We start from the raw sequence: 26,079 nt of genomic DNA, 5'->3' as shown, positions 1-26,079 counted from the left end.
CTCCCTCCCTCCCCCCCCCCCCCCCCCCCCCCCCCCCCCGTTGGCTCTCTATGAACTCCCAAAGAGCACAGGAGAATGATGTTCTCCTGCCCGTGTGTCTGACTGGGCCCCTGCTATGGCTGTCTGGAGCTCTTTAGCAGCCAGACCTCTGCGGGATTGTGGAGTCAGAATGTCTGGGGCGGGCAGGGTGTGATTACAATCTTATCTGATCACTTTGTGTATAAAAGGTTGCATAGTTGCTCAATAAATCAGAGTTTGTTTCACCCTCCACTTGGTTTAGGCTAGTGGCTGGGTGGACTGGGAGCTAAAGATCATCAGTGTACAGCATCTCCTCAGCAAGGAACACTACAGCGGCAGACGTACTCATCCTGAGTAGCGGAGTCCGTCACAATGTCCATCTGAGAGACTGGAGTGTTCCCATTTCCCTTTTCATGTTCCAATATCTTCTATTGCATTTTGCATATAATTTAAAAAAAAATCCAAAAGGGAGATTGGGAACTCCTCATAACAGTAAACAGGCCCAGGAATTTAGGTTAAAAGAACTGACGAGTTTTGGACGATTTTTTTAAGGGACAGTAATATACAGGGGTACAAGTACTCCTAAAAACGAGATCCTATAGGTTGGACTTGATGGACTAATGTCTTTATTCAACCTCAAATACTATGTAATATGAAGAAAGATATGGGTAACTGTCAGGTGGTTTTGCTCTCAGGTATCTACCAAAAATCTAAATATTAGTGGTGGCCTGACCATTTAAAATACACCTGCAGTGTTGGGAAAAATCTAAATAACTGAGATGATGAATATCAGCTGAACCTGTCACACCTTTATCTTCCTCTACATAATCTGTTAACAAGGTTACAACATATAATAGTCTACTCTTATCTTATGCAGCAGATGAACTTTGGAAAGCAGTGTCTATATCCAAGCTGTCCCTTTTCTCTGGTTTTACAAAAACAGCAACCCTTTCTATATGAAGACAGTTACTGTAAGTAGGCAGGATTTATTAAAAGTTGGCTGCCCCAAAATGTAAATGTAATTTTACTTAGAGCTTTAAAAATAAAAACTGAACACTCAGTTTGCATTTCCCACTCAGCTTGCTTCTATGATTTTGAAATTCTACTTAATAGACTCAAAAGACCATAAATAGAACGCTGCTAAGGGAATTACAATGGAATTAAATTTAAGCTGATCTGGTGTCTGACTCGCATTTTTTTTTCTTTTAACTCTTGACCTATATTAGACATCTGTAGCATGTTTCCATTGGGCTAGACTGACAGTTTGAATTACTATTTCCATGTTGCAGGAAAAGAGCCTTTTACTGACCTGACACTCATTGGGTGCAATTTATTACATACTACCAACAGTACAAGTTTTCCCTGCACACACCTGACATGCTGTCAAACTGTATGTAAACCCTAACAATTAACTTATCTTATTTGCTCCATTTTGGTCTCTTGATTATACCATTAGAAGTATTATTGAAATACAAAGAGAAACCTCCACCGCTCCCTCCACATAACAGTTCCACTGCTTGGGATTGTCGCTGGTGCTGTCCAGAGAGCCATCCATACACAGCTAATCCAATCAAAAAAACAACAGCCGGACACTTCCAATCTTCACTCAGCACTTCTTTATTTGTAAAATCCAGTTAACTCCAAACTCGTGATCCCCACCTGATGATCACTCACCTTTAACGCGTTTCACCCAATCAGGTTTAGTTGAGTATCTACGACTAAGCCTGATTGGGTGGAACGCGTTAGTGGTAAGCAACCATCAGGCAGAGATCACAAGCTTGAAGTTAAACTGGCCACACACCTGGCTTGGCTGATTCCTGTGAATTTAGAGCTGTGGCTGGCCCTGTTGGCACCACCAAGCTTGGCAAACATCGATTTGTAGGCTGAACAGTGAATGCAGCTAATCAGTTACTGTCACCATATAGGTATTCAAGTAGGTGCACTCCAGTGGCTGCTTGTATACAATAGCCAGAAGCACAGATTCCTGGATGAGAGAATCAAATGATTTTCTCCCTTTCCGCCTACTGAATAAACAAGAGAAAACTAAACTATTGGAGGACTGTACCCCACTGAATTTACCGCACACTGGAGAATCTATAAACATCTTGGAAATCTGCTCTGCTATCAGGTTACCCAAGGCATAAAGATCATCCTATAAATAGTTACTATTTTTTCTGACAGAAACTTTTGACAAATACATATGCAATGATGCTAGGTGAGATAGAATAGATCCTTCCAAGCACAAAGCATTTCCATGCATGCTGCATACATACTAGGGATGAACCAAAATTTCGGCTGCCAAAACATTTCAGGATGCAGAGTGGTGCGGGGAGGAGAGCGCTGTCAGTGGTGGCACAGGAGGCTGAGCTCTCCTCCCACATTGCTTTACTCTGCCTCCTGTGACAAACAAATCAGGATGGAGAGTGGTGCAGGAGTCAGCTGTAACAGGAGGCTGAGCTAGTGGTGCAGGGAAGGAGTCAGCTGTCAGCGGTGTCACAAAAGCCGAGCTCTCCTCCCCACACTGACCGCTCAGCCTCCAGTGACAGACAAGTTAGGATGGAGAGCGGTTACAAGCACTCAGCGATCAGCTGAGTGTTTGTAAATAATTAAGGAGATAGTGGGGGGAATTTATCAAAACTGAAGCAGACTAAATCTGGAGAATATTTGCACTGCAACCAATCAGCTTCTCGGTCTCATTTTCAAATCTTACCTGAGCAAACTGAAGAGAGATGCTGATTTGTTGCCATGGGCAACTGCTCCAGATTCTCTCTGCTCCAGTTTTGATAAATTCCCCTCACTATGTTTACTGTGTCCCCAATTATGAATGAATGTTAAAAGTATGTCGCTGTCACTAAGTGTGAAAGTTAGTGGCACTTAGTGACAGTGACATTGTATACCACCTAACCTAACCACTATTAGCATTTAGAGATAAACATTTTTTTTTTTTTTTTTATGTTTTAGTTTAAGGCTGAGAAGCACAAAAACATTTCTGAAATCCTAGGGGTGTGAGGTGTTTCCAAAAAAAGGACAAATAAATGAATTTATTTTAATGCATTTTGTTTTTATCTGTGCTATTTTTCTAAAAAACATTAATACTCAAAACTGCGAAAAAAGTGTTTTAAGTTTTTCCTCTTTTTTTTTTTTACATTTTATTCATCCTGAAAGGCATTAGGCACACATATGTGATATAATCATATAGCCCTATCTGCGCTCTAAAAAACAATATATAATATGTGAGGGTGCACTTTGTAAATTTTGCTGTGTGATACTTCCACAGCAGTAACATACTATCTTACTAAGTGTGTCAGTCATTAACGAACAGAAACTGGAAAAAAGCTTGTTTCGGTTTTGTTTTATTTTCTATTTTAGTCTGAAAATTCAATTTTGGTGCACCTCCAATACATACATTTAACAATAATCAAACTCTGGAATCAATTACCTAGATAGTATAAAGAGAGGGGCTTTCAATTGATGCTCATGAACTAGAAAAGGCAACCCTGTTTCTCATAAAATCATCTTATATTTATTGATTGCAACAACATTAAAAGACCAACTAGCACAAAAGTTAGGGTATAAAAGAACAGAAGCACAGAGTATAGAGTATATAGGTAACCCCCCCCAGGACCATAAACTATATCAAAAATCTGTTTGTAGTATTATACAGTTCTTTCTTCACAAATATACATGCTCCAAAATATTCCTAATTAGGACCCTCACTGAACTATATCTCCAAAATCTTGGAACATCTATGTTTGTGAAGAAACAAAACATAGATGTTACGTATATACTCTACACTCTTTGCTTCTGTTTTTTTTATGCCCGAACTTTTATTCATTTTTTTTTAAGTTTGTCTTTTAATGCTGTTCGAATCAATAAATATGAAATAATTTTATGAGAAACAGGGTAGCCTTTTCTAGTTCATGAGCATCAATTAAAAGCCACTCTCTGTATACAGGATCAACAGTGGGTAATTGGGGGCATAGCATTCTGTTTAGGCTTTTCTTCTTTTTTTTTCATATCTCTATAGGTTGAACTCGATGGTCTTTTTTTAACCTGACTAACTATGTAACTATGTATACTATCTGGGTAATTGATTCTAGAAAGTTTGAATATTGTTATTTGATTTTTGGGGTGTGATGCTCCTGACCCACACACTAAGCCATTCTAATATTTACTAATACATACATTTATTTACTGTACAATGACTCACAATTCTGCACATTTCTACAAAGTCATAACATTTGGTAAGATTGCTATTTTCTTTAGTAAATAGAATAAACATTTACTAACGTTTACAGATCACTCTTTTATAATAGTAAAAGCAATGAAAACATATATTGTCTTTCATTTGTGTTTAACTTTAAAAATGAATGGAATGGAAATAGGGTTTATGGGACCTTTGACCGCTGGGAAAGAGGCTCCAGGAACTGGTCTAAGAGTAAGCTGGCTTGGAGGATTAGGAGTGTATAACTTTGTTATTTTCCTCCCTAGACCAAAATGAGCAGTTAACTCTTGCATTGCCGGGGTAGCCCCACTGCAAGGGTTAATAAACATTTTACACAATGTTCTTTAACCACTTGCCGTCCGCCCGTTGTAAAAAAACGGACGGACGGCACTGCAGCATTGGGTGGGTCTCCAGACGGCATTTTTTTTCTGCTCGCGCGCGCCCCCTAGCGTGCGCGCACGGGCAGAGAAGACCCGACCAATGCAAACATCCGTTACCGGGTGTTTCACATATCGACGATCGGCGGCTCCATAGCCCGCTCATCGTCTATATGTGCTCGTTTTTTTGCTCCCCCCCCCTGACCCCTCACCTTCAATCCCGGGATCTGCGCACGCAATTTTAAGGCTTGACATGTTTGGTGTCTTTTTACCCGACGTGACTCCGTCTTTTATATTTTACCAAAAAATTGGGTAATAATAAATGTTTTATCATTTAATATAGGGGAAACTGTTTTTTTTTTTTTTTAATTTCGGTAATTTTTCCTTAATATACAGTAGAAAAAAAATAAAAACCCCAGTGGTGATTAAATACCACCAAAAGAAAGCTCTATCTGTCCCTAAAAAATGGTATAAAATTAATTTCAGTACAGCGTTGCATGACGGAATAAATGTCAGTCAAAGTACCGCAGCGCTGAATACTGAAAAATGGCCTGGATGGGAAGGGGGTTTAACACCACGGATGTCAACTGGTTAAAGTAGTAATAAACTCCTATGGAAAAAGGTATCAGCTGATTTTATTTTTATTTAAAAAATATATTACTGGAATAATACATATTATTAAATATTATTATGGTACCCTAAAAGTCAGCAAAGTTTGGTGTTTGATAGTAGTGATATGCTTTATCTGACCCCTTTATAGATCAATTCTTTTGTAACTCTTTTTTTAATAAGTTTTTGTATTGATACTGCTTAGTGTGAAAATGTGTTGACAGTATTTCAGCAGTTTTGTTTTTTCATTCTGTGTTACTGTATCAAGTCAAAGTAGTATTAAACTCTCAAACTTTTTTTCAACAATGAATCCAGGTCAAACAATTTTACAATGCCCATTGCTTTACATTTTTGCCCAAACACTTACAATCACCATCTTTCTGAACAGCTGCTTCCAAGCCTCTCTCTCTACTGATGGGAGTTTACTGGAAATGTTGCAGTATGTAATAACTAAAAAAAAAAAAATCCTCTAGTCTCTAGGACTGCAAGTGATAAAAACCCAACAAACATTGATTGGAGCTTTGTGTTAGCATGTTTGTAAACAAAAGCCTGTTTATCATTACCAGAATTTACATAATAGCTAGGACCAAATCACAATTATGAAGTAGCTACAAGGTCGGAAATTAGATTGGGAGATAAAACTCTATCCTATGTGCTTTTTAACATAACTGAACAAGTCAAAAAGCACAAAAGGTCTTGGGTGCAACTGGCAGTCTTTTTACCTTAAGAACTATAAAGTTAATATTTACCTTTATAATTATCGAGGCAAAATGTTGTAAAAGAAAAAAAATGAATGGAGGAACTTTTGTTCCACAATTCCTGGAATCTAGCACATAAAGAGGGTCATATGAGGTCTAGGGACCACAATTATAATTGCTTTTCTCTACTCAACTAAAACCTCTGTTTTTAACACAAATTGCTAGACAATGTAAGTTTTTTGTTTTGTTTTTTACGCAAGCTAGCTGGTAAGTGTGCTGGTAAAATTATATCTTTATACTGTGCAAAGCCCTTCGATGTGCAGCTTACTTTAAAAAGCTAGTTATAAATTGATTGGTGTGACTACCATTTTTGTTAAGCTTGCTGGAGGTCTTCCGCTGCCATTGTGCTGTGCTGGGCTTTTGGTGTGTCCCTGTGCTTTTTTTTACCAATGCTGCGTTTATTGGTATATATAATACAACAAACAATTGCACGTGGGAAAAGTAATAAAACATTGTAAAACTCCCAACATCGGGAGAAAAACACAACAAACAGCAACGGAACATCATGTCAAACACAATGAGAATTGTATAATGAAACATATAGTTTATACAATTTTAAAATGCGCTACTTAGAACCATCCATCGCTAGAACCTTTATTGGCTAACTTAAGTTTTTAAAGGTTTAAGCTTTCGGGACTTTTTCATAAATGTACAAAGCCTGACAAAAGGAACTTTATTAACTTAAAGCAGAACTTTTTTTCAAATTAACCCTCACAGTTGGTCAACCCCCAGGCTGCAAGGCTTAAGTGCATGTTTTGACATAGGGGTGAAAATAAAGAAGATATACTCACCTGGCCTGCTGTCTTCCGTTATTATTATTATTATTATTATACAGGACTTATATAGCGCCAACAGTTTGAGCAGCACTTTACAATATAAGGAAGACATTACAATCACAATACAAATCAAGACAGGATGGTAAGGAGGGCCCTGCTCGTGAGGGCTTACAATCTAAAAGGGAGGGGCAAGTGATACATCATTTGGTAGCTGTGAGGGGATGAATTGTTTGAGTTTCTTTAAGTTTTTTTTAAGTTAGCCAATAAAGGGTATCACTTTAATTCCAAACATTCTGCACTTAACAATGGCTAACACAGTACAATACACTACTGCTGCAAAAGAAGGCTAGTAATAGCAGCCCCATACATATCTTGAGACAGAATCACTTTAAAATGATTAAGAAATTATAATGATAATTACAAGCGGAACAATCTAAATGGATCTGCAGATGTTTAAGAACATTTTCAGAATTTACTAAAAACATTTCTGACATACAATTTACATTAAATCCACTAATCCCACAGAAGCATAATGCTACTCCTTTAGGTCTCATTTATCTTCATTATCATTTATCAATTAGCTGTGGATATTTGTGAATGTCTTTGCTTTTCTGTGTTCGAATTTTATTGATAATCTTATATAAAATTACAAAAGTCTGTTTAGTCAGATGACTATATGATGGCATTTTGCTGTGAGATATTTAGGCTGTAGCATTCAGCTAAATATCCTCTTTCATTTTCAAACCTGATCTGGACTGAATCTGTTTGCTAAGGAAACAACTAAAAATCAGTTTTAAACAGCATTGGAAGGAAAAACTTATAAAAAAGGTGAAATATTATTGAGTTTCTGCATAACTGTTCAAACCACAATCGATTTGATTTACGAAAGCATCTGGAGGAAGAGTTGTTATTATGTAAAGCAACCTACTTGAAGGTTGCTGTGGGTAGCAAGAAAACATTTTACTTTGGACACTTTCATAAGTCCTTTGTTTCTGTGTAGATCCCAGTTGTGAAGAAGGGTACATGGACCTGGCCTTGCAGCCTGTTTTGCACCTTTCAGTGAGACACACAATCAGGCCATTTAAAAGAGGCAGATATTGTGAAGAGGTGATACCAGCATATAGAATATGAGGATCAGTCAAGGATTTAGTTATATAGATCAGTGGATAGAGCAGCTAAAAGTAACAGCTTGTTCTTAGGTACTATTTGTGCTAGTTTGAAATACACTGGGGCTTGTCACCTTACTCATTTAACAAATACCTCATTAAGTGTTGCTAGGAAAGTTCGCTGGATAGAACAGCACCCGGGGTTAGCAGATGGTACACAGACAAATCATATGTGCATGCACACACATGGTATTAAAAGTAAGTGTAGAGATGGCTAGTTCAAAGCACTATACTTCTCTAGACACAATTACTAGGGATTTCTGTTATATACAGTATGTAGTGAGAATTGAAATGTTATACCATGACTGACAATGGGAGAAGGCAGAAAAAATAGAGTAAGGCCACATTCAAACTAGAATTTCTGTGTTTAGAAAGACTAAACACAGAAGTACTTCTGGGAAGTATAAACAACTTTCATGCCTTTTAGATCATTTTTTTTCATGTGTTTAGATGTTTTTGCTTAAGGCTAGGTTCACACCTAGGCGATTGAGCTGGTGAGCTGTTTTCGCGTGGTCGTTGCGCGTTTTCGTTAGCACAACTGTTCTTTGAAAACCGCGCGGTTGTCGCATGGTTTTCAATGCATAGAGATGTCTGTAGGACCCAAACCGCCCGAAAATAGCTCCTGCACCTTTTTGTGCGACAGGCGATTCCGACAAACTGCAAAGGTGTGAACTGCCTCCATTGACTTCAATGCAAATCTGTGTTTTGCACGATATCATGCGACAGAATGGCTAGGTGTGAACCTAGCCTCAAGCTTCATTTAGACACTTTTAGATTTGTTTACATGCATTTAGAGCTTCTAAAAGGATCCTCAATGCAATTAATTCTATTTTTTCTAACGCATGTAAATGCAAAGTCTGAATGATACAATTAAAAATCAATGACATGCATTTATATGCATTTAGAAACGTGTCCTGAATGCATTGTAGCAGGTCGTCATGAAGAGAGTCAGGAGAGGGCCTGTCCAGGGTTTATGTGTCACCCAGATTCCTCTCTTACACCTTCTGGAACCTCTAGTAAGCCCCAGGTTTTACACCTTGCCTCAATGGCAATTTAGTGCAGGGGAGGCAAACCGATAGTGCTCTGGAGCCTGGGGAGCAGACAGGCTGAATCTGCTAGAGCACAAGGTTGGTTACAGGTTGATAGTCAGGACTATCTAATTCGTAGTTAGTGCCAGGATATGGCTAGGATTTTGTTTTGCATTGTAGACTTTACTTGAGCACTGTATGTAGCCTGTGTACTGCGCACCAATAAACACACCACTGTTTGAAGAAAGGTCACTGGTCTGGTCTCTCATTCTCTTAAGATTGCTCACTAGGGGCATAACATAGGAGGGAGGTGTTATGCAGTTCACATGGTTAAAGTAATACTGAAGTCAAAACTTGATCAGCTTCAGAGGTGACATTACCCCTATTGTCTTCTTAAAGAGAACCTGTAACCACTAATGTGCTATCAAATAAGGTGCTTGTGAGCCCCCAAAGTATTAGCAATAAAGTTGAATGAGTAAAAAAAAAAAGAGATGATTTGATCAAATGCCCAATGCTAGTCTATGGGCAGCTGGGTCTAAACGAGCATCCGATTACACTCGGTTACCCCTGTGACAATAATGAGGTTGGAGCCTATCAATATTAACAATGAAATTCTCTTTTCCCTCAATTTAAAACAAATGCAGCCTTCAATTCAGTGTAAGTGACCTCAGGCTGCCCTCAGTTTGCCAGGCATCTTCAAATTCCAGTAACAATATCTGCTGATCTGGGCCTGTAATCTTGATAGTTCTTAGTAAAGCACTAAAACCTGATTGTTTAACCAGAGTTTCCCATAGACCTGATAGGGATCAGCTTAAATGACTCTTTTATGATCGGGTTTGTAAATTGCTAATGCCATGGTAATGGTTTTGCCCAGTCCAGCTATATCCCCTAACAAATTAGCACTTGACAGGTTGAGGTAAACACAAGAGGGCCTAGTAAGGATAATGACCCAGGTGACCTTGTATTCACCCTGAGCCATTAACTGAACATTAGAATATCACCCCAATTTCATAAGTTGGAATTGGAGAGTGGTATTGTAAAATTAATGGCACAAATAGCTGTGTCTCGTCAAGACAAAGCCATACATAACAAGAGGACAAGCCCCATTAATCCTCCTGGGCCAGTCATAATTCATATATATGGCAAGTTTGATCTTAATGTAAAGCTACTTTCATGATGCATAATAATTAAGGGGTTGTCGGACACTATTGTGTATCAATATTGCACTATATTCTTAGATATGAAAGTTGACAATTTGGGAAGAGCAGAGAAGGACATCGTATAGGCTTAGCTCTCCTGCTCCACCTCCCCCGCCCTGCCTCATAGGCTGGCTCGGTGACACCCCCTAAAGGGCTGACTAGAAAAGGCTGCAGAGGCAGCTAAAGAGGCACTTGCTTTAACATCAAGAAGAAGAGACATCAACATCAAGAAGCTTGTAACATCCCAGAAGAGTTCCCCTTTAACATTAGGAAATCTGTGCATGCCTTGCTTGGAGAAGAGCCATTCAGACCCATCTTTTGTTTATTGAACTGGACTCTGTCAGAACTCATAAACCCAGGACTGTTAAAGGAGAACTATGGGGTCAGTGTTTTTCCCCATAGTTCTCCTTAGGGTAATGGGAGGACACAAACTAGCGTTCTCCCGTTACCCTAAGCTAAGTATACCGCGAGCTACAGCTCGTGGTATACTGAGACGCAGCAGCCGGAGCGGATCACGACTTAGATGACGGGATCCGCCCAGCTGTGTGAGTGACAGCTGGCTCTGCCTATCTACAGGCAGAGCCAGCTGTACCCGCCCCCTCCCCCGACCGTTCCGCCAGTCAGCGCTGGCAGATCGGAGCGGGGAGAGGGGAATCCAGCCCCTCCCCCTGTCACGGCAGAGAGCCGTGACAGGATCGAGAGGCGAGCGAACCCGGTATGTGTTTGCTCACCTCCCGATCTGCTGAGCCGACCTGTGACAGTCTCATTGTCACAGGTCGGCTAGAACTATGAGGTGAGTGAAAAGCACTCACCTCATAGTTCTCCTTTAAGTACTCTCTTTTTATTCCTTTTCTTTTTACTGTTGTTATATATTGGTCTCTTTATTAATATTTGTTTCTGTATATTTTTCCTGCACCTTTTATTAAAGGATGATCTTAAAAATCGTTTAGCTTATCTCTATGCTCTAAATAAGAACTTTAAAGTATCTTTAGCTCTGTGAAGAGCGCTAGACATGTGCACTGCCAAAAAATTTGTTTAGTTTTGTTTCGTTTTAAATTCAGATTTGTGTTATTTTGTTTTTCGGGATTCGGGTGTGAAAGTCAATTCGGATTCGGAATTCGCATTCGGACGAAATTCGGGAGCGGTAGTTCGAACGTTCGTTTCGTTTTCTGTTCTTATTCGTTTCTTATTCGTTTCGTTCGTTCGTTTGCAGCAAAGTGATATTTGAGGGGGAAAAAATATTTTTCTCCTTCTCTAATGTCACTGCTCCAACGAACGAAACGAATAAGAAATGAATAAGAAACGAATATCAACAGAAAACGAAACGAACGTTCAAACTACCGCTACCGAATTTCGGAAATGGAAATTCGGATTCGTTTGCATTCGTTATGTCTGTAATTCGGAATTCGGATACATCCGAATGTCCGAATTTCCGAAAATTCGTCCGAATTTCGATTCGGAACGAAACGAATCGCACATGTCTAAAGAGCGCTACTGTATAGTGAAACCTGTCATATTCCTGTCTGAGAGGACAGCGGTATCATAGGCTTTGTTTAAGTTTTTGGAAGTGTCACAGCACTTGCTGAAAGCGGTTCATGTTCCGTTAAAAACAAATGGTAGCATTGATAACTTAGATGTGTAAAGGGTTAACCGCGGAGTCAACCAACCCTAGTGATGATCGCTCTCAGTCTGCTGGCCTGAGATTGTTGTCTCGCGAGCTGGAACATCTCTGTGCAGGGTGAGGCTGAGAGTGGTATCGCCACGTCCTTGTGATGGCTCGCTCGGTTTAGAGCTGCGTATAGTCACTTCAGCCAGGTCCAGAAAAATAAACAGAACAGAGTCCATTCCACTGGACCTGATCGTGCCGGATCGGGATAATCTATGGTGAGTCGGATGTAAATGGACATGTGTCCATTTACATCTAACTCCCTATAAACTGACATGGATACGGCAGTTTCAGTTTTCTTCCACATCGCAAGATGAAGTACAAAACTGGACAGACACGAATGTCACAGCGGTCACATCCGATCCGCACTCCTCCGTTCAGTAGGGGATCTGTGCATAGATCCCCTCCTGATCAGCGAACTGTGCCCTACAGATAGTAATTCTATTTTTTTCTTTCAAGGTAAGGGCGACCACCCATTAAAATAACAATGCTGCTCTATAGGCAGCTGTAAACCTGAGTAGCTGACAATAGGTGTCACCGTCTTCAGTAATGCAGTAATGCCTCTTTTGTGATGATGTACACGGGGTCTGCACATAAATAAGGTCAGTTTGAAGCCACCAAGAATAACAGATCATGGGTTAATGTGAATATTTCCTAGTATCCTCGAAAAGAAGAACACTTTTTACAAAAGAGATCACTTTTAAAGGAGAACTATGGGGTTAAGGCTTTTCCCCATAGTTCTCCTTAGGGTAACGGGAGGACACAAACTAGCGTCCTCCCGTCACCCTAGGCTCAGTATAGAGCAAGCTGTAGTTTGCAGTATACTGAGACGCCGCAGTATACCGCGAGCTGCTGCTCGTGGTATACTGAGACGCCGCGGCTGAAGCGGATCCCGAAAATTGTGTCAGGATCCGCCCAGCTGCGTGACTGACAGCTGGCTCTGCCCGCCCCCTCCCCCATCCGTTCCGCCAGTCAGCGCTGGAGGATCGGAGCGGGGAGGGGGGAATCCAGCCCCTCCCCTGTCACGGCAGAGAGCCGTGACAGGATCGAGAGGTGAGCGAACGCCGGTATGTGTTCGCTCACCTCGAGATCTACTGAGCCGACCTGTGACAGTCTCATTGTCACAGGTCCGCTATAACTATGAGGTGAGTGAAAAGCACTCAGAGAGCCGTGACACAATCGAGAGGCGAGCAAACCCTGTATGTGTTCGCTCACCTCCCGATCTACTGAGCCGACCTGTGACAGTCTCATTGTCACAGGTCGGCTAGAACTATGAGGTGAGTGAAAAGCACTCACCTCATAGTTCTCCTTTAAGTCATGAATGATATTTTTGTATCCAGCTGTTGTTCTATTTCCTAAAAGCACAGTTAGTGTTCATGCACTGGGGGAAATACAAGCGTATAGGAATACAGTGTAAAACATGCTTGTATTTGCAGATCCAGCTGCTGTGTTATTTTGACCATAGGATTGTTTAGGAAAGTCACAGTGAAGTCAGAATTCCTAATCTGCATGCATGCTCTAAGACTAATTTAGAAACTACTGAAGCCACTGGATAAGCATAGCAACTAGGTCAGCAATGGAATCCTCCATACTTCCTCACTATATGTTGCTAATAATAGTCAATCAATCCAGGATATTATCCCTTAATACTGAGATACTATTGGCAACATTGTGTTTAGCAAATAATACATTTACAAAAATAATCAATTTGGCGTTTCCATTCTGGTAATCTAGTCTATTTGGTAAATGATTGTCTACCATGTATTGCTGGCTCTTGAAATGCAGTGAGACCAACATAAATTCCTCTACCATGTGGCTGGCAGACTAGGAAGCCCTCTCACACCCAGTCACACCCCCAGCATGTAGAGTGGGCATAACAATAAGATTAGAACATGAAACGTTTACAACTGAAACACCTTAAGGGACTTATTGTACTTATAGAAGAAAATATACAGGAAGAAATGTAAATTTGGTTGCATCATCAGCATCCTTTAACCCCTTCATGACCAGGGCCGGTGAAAGCCCCCCACCGTGTTTCCTGGGCTCCGCTGCCCCTCCTACAGGCCCAGGACTGGCTTCTTTAGTGTCGGCGGGCAACTGAGGAGGAGATGGGCGAACCTCCGTTCGCCGATCCCCTCCCTGTTCTATGGGACCGGGAGCAATGCAGATTGTATCACTTCCGGTCCCATAGCTGCTGGGTGTCTTCCGGTCCCATCAGTGTTGGGTGTCTGAAGCCCAGCTATAAGCTATTGAAGTGCGACCTGCACTTCAATAGCTTATTTAGAGTGTAAAGGTGACACTGGGGGCCTTTTGGACCCCCAGCATCACCTTAAAGAGTACCTGTCACCACCATCTGCTATCACATGGGGGGCTTGTAAGCCCCCCTATGTGATACCAATTAAAGTAAAGTTAAAAAAAAGTTTTTAAAATTAACATTACATAAAATAAAGGTAAAATAATTTTTAAAATGTTTAAAGTCCCCCGCCCCTGCGAGCACGTGCGTCTTCACGTAAACACACTTTGGGTGCACCTACGTATGAAAACGACGAACGTGTTGGGTATCGTTGCGCACGCCAGAGTGAGAGCAATAATTCTGGGGCCAGTATTTTTGTGTATCTCATCATTTTCACCTCATCTTTTATATTTTATTTAAAAAATAGGTATTTTATTGTGTTTTGGGGCATTTAAGTGCATTTTTCACTAAATTGTGGGGTTTGATAAGGAGTTGCGCTAATATCATGCAACATAAAAATTTGCAACTGCCACCATTTTCTTCTTTAATATATGATGATAATAATAATAGTGACAGATTTATGATCCCAGTTTATGTTTCATTCCTCAGCCCTGGTCCACACTAGCAGCATGCGGTTATTTGTATGCACGTTTTGATTGGCAGCTCATAAACCATTGTGGGCAATGGAAGAACGCGCACAAAAACACTCACGAAAACATGCTTCTGTTGAACGTTTTTGGGAATTTCCAATAAAGTCTATAGGGAGAAAAAGCGCTTTTAACTGCCCAAAGAAGCTCCTGTATCTTTTCAGGCGTCTGGTGTTTTCCTGCTAGGCGTTTTCCTGCTCAGGTATGAACCAGGACCATTGAAAAACATGGGATTTCTTGTTTTGGGCAGTTGAAAACATTTTTCGAACTGCTCAAAAACTACTAAGTGTGAACCAGGGCTAAATAAATATGGAGAACTGTCTCAAAATTGTTGTAAACCTCCTGATGGACAATTTTGGTAATGACACATAAATTCCCCCCATAGTATGATGGAACTTAAAAGCGCTGCCCCTGCTGACTTTTAAGGCCATGTCCCACAATCGATTTTTCAATGATGATTTGCAACAGCTATAAAATTACTTGCCTTGTTGTTCTTTTTTGTTAGAACAAATACTTAGCCATTCTAGCAATTTTAGGCTACATTTGGTGTGATCAGATGCATTTAAAATGGTTTTCTAAATGCATATCTATGCATCTAATCATTTCCAATTGATCTATTCACACGTTCCATTTAGATGCTTTTATCTGCAGTGAGTTTAGCTGTGTTTAGAAAAAAATAGAAGTCATGTGCATCCAGGAATCGATTGTAACTTCTAAATGCACCAAAACGCATGCAAATGAGCATAAACGCTTGTAAACATGATTTGATACTACAAATTGGTGCCAGATGCATCTAAATGCATATGCATGAAAACACACATATATACGCACATAAACATGCATAATTTAACGCATCTAGAAGCATAAACACAGCATCTAGCCTGACAGATTTTTATCTGCATATAGAGGGAAAAAACGCAAGTGGCAAGTGTCAATTAAACCTTAGTTCAGTGGTTTTGTATTGTATTGAAATCTTTAATAAAATCAGATTGGACTAAACCTTAGTTCAGTTGTTGAGCCACTGACTTTTTGCAGAGTTCCAAGCTCCAGAAATCCCTGCTTTAGTTTCTGCATAGAGAAGTATTATACGTAGCTACAGCAGAAATTCTGCAACTGCTACAAATGGAAACAATAAGAACATTTGTAGCTGCTACAAAATTGCCACTGTGAAATCACCATAAGGCCTCATTCACGCTTGAGCTGGCCGTCTTTTTTTTAGTCTATTTTTAAAGGCTTGTATGGGCATTTTTGCCTATGTAGGTAGGTCTAAATCCCAGTCAGGGCACGTTCTCCTTGTGCATGCGTGGGTTTCCTCTGGGCACTCTGGTTTCCTCCCACATTCCAAAGACTTGCTGGATGGAAAATTGGTGCCTGTCTAAATTGGCCCTCGTATGTATGCATGTGAGATAGGGACCTAAGATTGTAAGCTCCTTGAGGGCGGGGACTGATGTGAATGTGTAAATTGTTGCTTGCTATATAAAAGCCTGTAATAATAAATGTAACTGTTCGAGCTACAGGCATTTTGAAACAGCATGACAAAATGCTCAGATGTGAACAGCGGTCATTAAAACAATGGGATTCCTCCTGTTGGGTTTGAGTGCTACAAAACGCTCAGGTGTGAATGGGACCTACATGTTCATTGTTAAGGCCTTGTTCACACCAGACACAGTGCGTTCACTATGTTGTGGAGCAGGAGGGGGCAGTCCATTGAAGTGAATGGCACCGTAGCCATGCCCTCCGGACGCAATGCATTCAGCCGCACAGAAACGCAAGGCACATCAATGCCTGTGGTCCGGTCCAAACAAAATAGTGCTTGCAGCATTTTGCTCGGGCCGGACCGCAGGCATTGATGTGCCGTGGCTTCCCCTGCGGCCGGAGGGCGTGGCTACGCACTGTACGCACTCTATCTGTTGTAAATGAGGCCTTGAAAGGGCCTTCCACCAACCTGTTTTCAAGTATTGGGAGCTGACTATTACCACGCTTTCAGAGCCATCCCCCGATGATGCAATGCTGGATCCGGCATATGCGCATACAGAGATCTAGCTGACCTCCATTTTAGATACTTATTGTGGCAACATCAGCAGGTGGCCGCACTAAAGCTCTAGAGCTTTCAAAAAAGTATTTTACAAAATAGGATAAAATACTAGTGTTATAAAAAGTATATAAAGTTATATAAAAAATGTTAAAGGTGAGCTTTAAGAACTGCTACATCCAATTGTAAGTACTTGTTTAACAACATATTTTATACTGTTTCACAGAAGAATGCCTATAAAATGCATTATCACTACACTTGGATTAACACTTGTATGTTGCAATCATGAGTAGTAAAACACATTCACTTTGAATTGTAGTCAGTAAAATATTTAAAAAAAACGCACCTATACACACAACCCACAGATGTATATGCTCTGTGCGTTGTGGTCCACTGTGTTTCTGAAAATAGTGCAGGTTTATTAAGAACCCAAACAAAATGAAGGGACTGCTTTAACACAAGACATCCCAACAAACGGAAAATGCTGATTCCCACAACCTACAGGTGTGAATGGGCCCAAAATAGTCAACAGGTTTCGGCAGTATGAAATAATGCTAAATGCATTACAGACATATTTAAATCCCTCACCAAATTGTTTTGGGGGCTGGTAAAGACTTGGGCGATGCAAGGACGCGCGTCCCGGGACTGCATGATCGTGTGCGGGTGCCACCTGGCCCTATTGATTTCAATAGGGATACATCTGCACAGCAGTCGCTAAAAAAAGGTACATGTACTCTTTTTCGCGACATGCGATGCACGATTTTTTTGCAACTGTGATCGTGTGTGATTGCACAGGCGGAATCGCAACGGGGAAACTGCGCAATCTGCCTGGTGCAACTGGGGTGCCATAAGAAAATAATGGCACCTTCACTGCAATGAGCGGTTGTGTGCGACTCCATAACCGCATGGCCATCCACGCAGTTTCATGCACGATAGGCGTCACAGATCGTCCAAGTGTGAATCTTGCCTAAAGTGTATGTATAGCATGTTTTAGTTTTAGATAAGGGGGTGGGCAACCAGGGGTGGGTAACTCTAGCCGTCCATCTGTTGTGGAACTAGAAGTCCCATGAGGCATTGCAAGACTGACAGTGAGGGCTTGTTCACACCAATTGCAGTGCATTCCAGAGCGGTAGCTGCCACAAAGCACACGCAATCGCTCACAAAAATTCCCATGCGTTCTGGGGTGGAAGGGGACTTGGCGGTGGATTGAAGCCACACACCCCCACCCCCCGCAGTGCGATCGGACGCATGGAAAAACATTGCCTGCGTTCCGTTCCACTGCAAACGCAAACAATGCTGCTTGCTTTTTTTTTTGCGTTTGCAGTGGAACGGAAAGCAGGCAAACTTTTGGCACACGTCTGATCACACTGCGGGGGAGACGTGGCTGCGCTGCATTGACTTCAATGCACCGCCATGTCCCCTCCCGCCCCAGTACACAGCGGAATTTTTGTGAGCGATTGTGGTGCGTTCCAGCAGCTACCGCTCTGGAACGCACTGCAATTGGTGTGAACAAGCTCTTATAGGCATGACTCCCAGAGGCAAAGACATGTGGGGATTTGTAGTTAAAGCACAGCTAGAGGCCTGGAGTTGCCCACCCCTGGGTTAGACCATCTGTCAAGTTTTTTATAGCGGTCTGTGTCCCCATTAGGGAGATCCATCCTTTCATTTGTACTGGTCACCATTGTCAACTAAAAAGAAAGTGAGGGAAACTCCAAAAAGTTGTCCCAGACCAAGAGGTAAGAACTTCTGCAGACAACTGTCTAAAGTTGGTCATACACCTTATAACCACTGCACAACTTTTTTGTCCAGACATCTCACCCTCGTTCAATTTTTGTTCAAACAGCCCATCATGACCACAGACCAATGTAGTTCGCAATTAACGTTCGTCAGCCCCTCTAAATGGCCGATTTTCGTCGATTGAACGGCCAAATTTTATCTTGAGATTTTTGTTGCACATTTTTCGTCCTAGACAAACATTTTATAGCCTGCTTGATTGACGAAAACCTGCCAGTTGTACAGTAATTGCAGTTGTGCACTTCCCATCAACTGGCTGATTATTCGAAAACGAATTCGAATTCGAAGACGAAAACACGATTGCGGACGAAAATCGGCAGATAATTGTAAGGTGTATGTGTACACCTTTTGTGTACACATACACATTTGTGTATGTGTTTCCCTTTTACTTTCACCTTAAGATGGGAAAAAAATACACTGTCAAGGGCCTTAACCCTTATCTACTCGATCCAGTTTTGGCTATACATGCACTTTAATGTTAGGAATGCTGCACACTTTAAGCAAAGGGATGTGCAACAAACAAATTCAACGTATTTAAATTTAAAAGCAAACATGTAATATATTTCAGCTCATCAATCCTTAAATGTGGTGGCCGCATTAGTTTTATTTTAGGCGTTTTTTCCCTTTTACTTTCACCTAGTGAGCCAGCCAATTTGTCTATTATTTTTTATACTCCTTTAAAGAAGAACTCCGCTCCTTTCAGCCTCGCTCCCCTCCGCTGCAGGGGACTAAGGTCCCTGAGTCATTGCATTCTATACACACTGTATCGGGCGTGAGGATGCCAAGGAACATGCCATCGCTGGAGCTGAGGAGGGGACAGGCTGGAGGGAGCGCTGTGATAGCCAGCTCCAAGGATCGGGTGAGTATAACTTTGTTATTTTCCTCCCTAGACCAAAACGAGCAGTGGGGCTACCCCCGCACTGCAAGGGTTAATAAACATTTTGCCTGGAGGTCTTCTTTAACAGACCACACTGCCCAACAAAAGAGTCAGATAGAGGTTTGAGACAAGCCATTCAACACTGAGAGGCGTACTTACAATGGTAAGCTTTTATTCATTTATGTAAAACCTTTAGCCCCCGTTCACACCAAGGTGACAGCGTTTCAGTGCAGATTATGCACTTTTTTGTGTGTTTTGTGCGCATTTTATGTGTGTTTCCACGTGTATACTAAGTGGCACGTTTTTGTAAGCAGATCCGTGACATATTGATGTAAATGGGAAACGCATGGAAAATGCACAAAATAGTTGTGTTGCGCATTTTCTATTGAGTCTACAGGGACAAATTGTGTTAATCTGCCCAGAAAAAAAGCTTGTGCGGTTTATCCGGCGACAGGCATTTTTTTTCATGCACGACTCTATGCTTAGGTGTGAACTGGGGGCTATAGGAATACATGATATTTTTTCTGCTGTGCGTTTCAGCGCGCACAAATGCACGCAACAAAATGCCATAATGTGAATGAAGCGTTATCTCAAAATGAAAAACAAAACAGTTGCTATAACTACTTAAAACTGTTCGCTGGAGTTTGGTTTTCATTTGTTAGTCAAGTCCATAAATCTGCTAGTGCATCTAACAACACCCCTTCCCCAGGATGACAAGGCTGCTGTCCAATGGTGGCTCCATTGCTCCCCTATAGAGTGGAGTCACTCTAAGACAGAAGCATAAACACAGCATCTAGCCTGACAGATTTTTCTCAGCATATAGAACACAAAATGCAAGTCGCAAGTGTGAATTTTGTAAGGAACCCACTGCTACAAGCTCGCTCCCATGATGGACTACAATCTCACATTTAGTTTACTAATTTGTATTGAGATTGTAGTCCATCACAGGAGCGCACTTGGAGCGGTGGCAACTTTACAACACACAGGGATCATGGGGAACACAAGTAGCCACCCTCCAGAAGGAAGAACGGTGTCAGCACCAATTCAGGGATAATAAGGATGTACAGCCTAGTGATGCACAAATAGGATACATTTTTATTAATAGTTAAGGTGCTTGAATGCATTTCTAAGATTTAACTCCTGAGTTTAGTGTCACTTTAAAATAGAAAACGAATGCAGCCACCATATTAAAGTATTGGTAAAAGGTGACATTTTTGTTTTTAGGTTTAGATATGCTTTAAATGTAGTGACACACAGTAACTAATCAGAAGTCATGTCACTGCTCTTCCAAAATCTGATTTCACAGGTCAGTAGAACAATACTTACTGGTATTCCAATGTATTTCAAAGGTAAAGACAATTCTATAAAGACACAAATGTGATGTACTGGACTTACCTGAAGTTCACACCATGCCACTTCCACTGTAGTCTCAGTATCCAGACCTTTGTACACCGTTTTGAAAGACCCTCTTCCAATCTCGATGTTAAATTTCAAGTATCTCCCATCTGGGGAGGTGGCTACAGCTTTTGTCTCATTTTCCTCATTCTCTTCTTGCTCCCTCTTGCTTTCGATCGCTAAATGTTTCTGTATGGGGATTAAAGCACACTTGGGGCTGTTGGCTTCATCGTCTGATCCAGAACTGATGTCCACGATACTGACCAGCGCGGCTGGAGATGGCAGCACACCTTGTTTGGTGATGTATGGTGGAAGGCTTATGGAAAGAGAATCGGGCTCTGCTTTTTCTTCTAGAGATGATGGCTGCGCTGGGGACCATGAGGGGAAAGAAGTCCCTGGTGGGTCGTAACCCAATAGTTCCAGTTGAGCAGAGCTTCTCCTGTTGAACTGGTAAGAGTTCCGTCTGGTTCCTTCCTTGCCCGAAAGTCTTCTCCTCCTTATGGCTGCAAGGGAGGACAACTCCTCCGGGTCTTCTAGTAGATCTGAAGCAAAAGAAATGCCACAACTTAAATCCACTTCTGTCTGAGACATGGTTTGTCCGGAAGGTGCTTCCAATGCGAACATTGCCTTGGTAGCCACCAGTATGCTTTATAGATTGCCCCACCGAACAGTCATGGTTGACCTGTCAAAAAAGTGGCCAACCTGTGGATCTGCAAGTGCAGTCTAGCACATGGCATTGGCCCTAGTCATGGGGGCACTAAGGAAACCAAGAATGAGTGCCACGTTAAGAATATCTAGTTACTGGTGCAGGGCAGCAACTAAAAAAATAATCAATCGCAGCTGTCGATGTCCCTGGAGAAGAAAGAGAAGTCGAGTGTCACTTGTGAAGTGCTAACAGCAGGAGCGCAGAGCAAGGCTCTCTCTACTCCTGCTTCTAAAGTCACTGACAGATCCAGCCGTATGACAGGCAATCTGATCTTGCATTCATGTGACTGCAGCAGAAAAAGCCAGCCTCCTGTCTGAGCTGGTGAACACCTCCCCCCAGGCCAGCACCTCCCCTCTTCTACTCAAATACACCTTCAAATACTATTTCTTTCTCGCATGCACACCACCTAACAAGGTCACCCCCCCTCCACATGTCCTGGCTCTACCTATTTCTTCTATGTAATCCAGCCTGAACAGGAAGGCTTCTCACTCTACTAACTAACTGCCATCTCATGCACAGTAATCCCCTGCAGGCAGGGACACTTGATCCCACATCTGAAGTCGGCTGCAGGGACATTTCATCCCACCAATGAAATCTACCCACTGACAGCTATAAGAGTAACCCCTGCCTGCTTCTTTTTTTTTTAATAGGAAATAGTGCTAAATTAGGCTCCATTCACATCTATAGTTTAGGTGTGTTTAAGGACTTCTCCGCCAGGAACTTGCGATTCCCAAAGCTGCCGTTTACAATTGGCAGTTGTCAACCGTTCAAGTTAATGATAGTCTTTCAGCTGCTGCATTTAAAAAGCGTCAGAACGTTGGCTCACAACATATCATCGTATGTGACAAGTTTACCTGAGGTTAGGAAGAGATCCCTATCCCTGGACGCACAATCGATGCATCCAGGGATAGTGATTGATTCCTAATCACATGTAATAGGAAGTATTACATGCAGGAATAGTATTTAGGGAGAGATGCAATCGATGCATCCAGGGATAGTGATTGATTCCTAATCACATGTAATAGGAAGTATTACATGCAGGAATAGTATTTAGGGAGAGATGCAATCGATGCACCCAGGGATAGTGATTGATTCCTAATCACATGCAATAGGAAGTATTACATGCAGGAATAGTATTTAGGGAGAGATGCAATCGATGCACCCAGGGATAGTGATTGATTCCTAATTACATGTAATAGGAAGTATTACATGCAGGAATAGTATTTAGGGAGATATGCAATCGATGCATCCAGGGATAGTGATTGATTCCTAATCACATGTAATAGGAAGTATTACATGCAGGAATAGTATTTAGGGAGATATGCAATCGATGCATCCAGGGATAGTGATTGATTCCTAATCACATGTAATAGGAAGTATTACATGCAGGAATAGTATTTAGGGAGATATGCAATCGATGCATCCAGGGATAGTGATTGATTCCTAATCACATGTAATAGGACGTATTCCATGCAGGAATAGTATTTAGGAAGAGTTCACAATTAGTGCTGAGCCGAACACCCCCCTGTTCGGTTTGAATATGAACTTTCGAACATGGGAAAAGTTTGTATGCGAACTCGAAACTTAATGCAAGTGTAGGGGGGTAGAACATTGAAAATCAAATGTCCCCATTTTGAAGCTTTATATGCAAGTTATTGGCCATATAAAAAGGGTATGGGGATCCGGGTACTGCCCTGGGGGACATGTATCAATGAAAAAAAAACAGTTTTTAAAGGAGCAGTGATTTTAACATTGCTTAAAGGGCAACAATAAAAATAAAAAATATCGTGCCTGGGGGGGTCCACTTAACCTGCCTGTATAGTGGCTCATCTGTACGATGTATAGAACCTGCTGAAGCAAAACTGACATTTCTAAAATTAAAAAAAAATTACTTGACGGATGGCTCCGCCCAGCTGTCAGAAGCAGGCTGTCAGCGGGCCAACGGGCGGCCAGCTTTGGCTTTCATCTCGACTCAGTCGAGCAGAGACATATGCCTTCAGCTCGACTGAGCCGCTCGGCCAACTTCGGGAGCTGTACGGGCTTATAGGGAATAGACCGTACAGCGGCCCTTCGGTTCTACTGAACTGAAGGGGTACTGGGGCCAAAGGATCAGACGAAGCTAGAGCTAGATCCTTCGGCAGCTTAGTGAATAGACCCCATAGTATCACATACGTTTGTGCCAGCATTCTGCTGTTTTTAAATGCAGCCTCTTGTAACTCGATCATTAACTTGAATGGGTGACAGCTGCCGCTTGGATACAGCAACTTTGGGATGCCTGCTGCAGGAAATCCCTAGGAATCCCTAAACATACCGAAACTATAGGTGTAAATATAGCATTTGTATTGTATTTTAAAGTTGGCTGTACAATGTTAGATTATTATTAGGGATGTACCGATAACAGTTTTTTGGTCTTGAGTACGAATACTGATATTTTTCTATCGATACCGAGTACCGATACGGGTGCTTCCGCTGGCATGGAGCGGGCTTCCTGGGCAATCAGGTAGCCGGGCGGCGGGTAATGACATGCCGCCGGCTTCCTGATTGCCCTGGAAGCCAGCTCCATGTTGTTTGGCCACCTCGATTGTGATTAACCAGGAAATCGTCTACAGTCTGTGTTTGGCTGAGAATTTTTCATCTGGCTTCTTCGTTTTTTTCTGATGGATTCAGATGAAGGATGTCTGGAGGGAGGCTGCCAACAGGATCACCTACTGAGAGAATTTTGCGCAGGTCACAATGAACTGTCCAGCTTAAGTGTATGCACAGTCTTTTTTTTTTTTTTTTAGTTGTGAATAAAGGAAGGGATGGCTTGAATCCAGTGGTGTAACAATCGCCATAGTGATCCAAGGCCATGGGGCTCGGGGCACAGGGGACATCCCCCTAATGCCGTGCGGGCCTCCTGGGTCGCTATAGCATCTCAGGCTGCTGGCTGTCACTGGCGAGTGTGAGGAGGAATGTGTCACTGTTAGAACACCGACAACCTGTCAGTGATCTGTGTAGTGGTGTGTTCCTCCTCTCCACAGGAGGAGGGAGGCTGGGCCTGGTGTCAGAAGCGGAGGAGGAGGCGGGCCCGACGATGGAAGAGGAGGTGGGGCCTGGTAATGGAGGAGGCGGGGCCTGCCAGCTACCACGGAGGCAGACAGCGGATTGGGGCTGACAGGTAAGACGTGTGCAGCCTACCTGAGACCCTGCAGAGACCGCCATAGAGAGTCTATGGCGGGCTCTGCAGGGTGACTCTCAGATGGGCTGTTTGGGATATCAGGTGGGCTCTGATATCCTAACAGGGGCATAACTAGAAATCACAGAGCCCCATAGCAAAATGTTATATGGGGCCCTGTGATTTCTAGTTATGCCCCTGTTAGAATCTCTCTAATTTTTACAACCATCCAATGCTCTCTTTGGTCGATGTCACACTTGCGATCTTGTCCTTGGTGAGTTTTTAATAGCCTGTCAAGAGAACCTGAAGGGAAGTACCAGATTCACTTTGTCCCTTTTGATTATCTGATTTAAAAAATAAATAAATTAACACTTATAAGTATAATTAACTCCGGCCGGGAGCTCTCTAGATCTGAGCTGGGTGCGCGAGTGGGAAATGCCCGATATTTAAAAACAGGCAGTGTGTCACAGGGGATCAGAGGGAGATCGTTACACGAGCTCCCTAAGGTCCCCTCTCCTCTGCAAGAATGCAGAAGTGTTGTATATTACATCACTTCCGCATTCTTGTGTCACTCTCCAGCTTCAGAAGCTGGAAAAAAGCTGATTGAGCAGATCTGTGCTTCATCAGCTTCTTTTGGGGGGTCCTAGGTGACATTAGCGGTCTTGGAGACACCTGATGTCTCCATAATGAGGACCTGTCACATATTTTGCTATCACATAGGGGGGGGTTTATTAGCCCACGTATGTGATGTATTATACAACACTTCCACATTCTTGCAGAGTGTACCAAGCTCCCTCTGATCCCCTGTGACACAGCCGACATGCTGATCCCGGGCTCGCACCGGGCACAGCGGAGCCCGGGATCAGCGGGATAACGGCAGGGAGGGGCCGCGGAGGGGCACCGATCGGCACCCCATACACTTGTATGGTTACAGGCATCGCTGCCTGTTTTTAAAAAACGGCCAGTTCCCGCTCGCGCGCGCCGAGGGGGCGTGTCTGAGCGGACGTCTAAAGACGCCAGCTCAGATCTAGAGAGCTCCTGGCCGGCCGTTTTTCTCTGATAACACTAAACTGATGAGCGGTAAAAGCTTTTAAAGCGTCGCCCATGGCCAATTTTGGGTATGGTAGTTTTCTGCGATTTCGCGGGTGCGCGCAATTTTAAAGCTTGACATGTTTGGTGTCTATTTACCCGACGTGACCCCAACTTTTATATTTTACCAAAAAACTGGGTAATAATAAATGTTTCCTAACATAATGTAAAAAAAAATTATTTTTTTTCAAAATTTTCAGTAATTTTTCCTAATTAAAGTAAAAAATAAAACCCCAGTGGTGATTAAATACCACCAAAAGAAAGCTCTATGTGTCCCAAAAAATTGGTATAAAATTAATTTCAGTACAGCGTTGCATGACGGAATAAACG

At 42.2% G+C, this 26,079-nt stretch overlaps 1 protein-coding gene across 1 annotated transcript in view; it reads right to left on the bottom strand.

The window, feature by feature from the left end:
• The window catches only part of LOC108799364 (serine/threonine-protein kinase WNK4-like), a 51,389-nt gene extending 29,812 nt beyond the window's left edge, over positions 1–21,577 (bottom strand). The window contains exon 1 of the mRNA XM_018571227.1: positions 20,801–21,577. Within this exon, the coding sequence (XP_018426729.1) occupies positions 20,801–21,424 (624 nt within the window). The 5' untranslated portion in view covers positions 21,425–21,577. The remainder of the gene's footprint in view (positions 1–20,800) is intronic.
• Positions 21,578–26,079: the final 4,502 nt, after the last annotated feature.

The sequence above is a fragment of the Nanorana parkeri genome, unplaced genomic scaffold (genome assembly GCF_000935625.1).
Source record: "Nanorana parkeri isolate BGI_ZX_2015 unplaced genomic scaffold, ASM93562v1 scaffold1704, whole genome shotgun sequence".
Classification (NCBI taxonomy): Eukaryota; Metazoa; Chordata; class Amphibia; order Anura; family Dicroglossidae; genus Nanorana; species Nanorana parkeri.
This window is presented reverse-complemented; position numbering and strand designations above follow the sequence as displayed.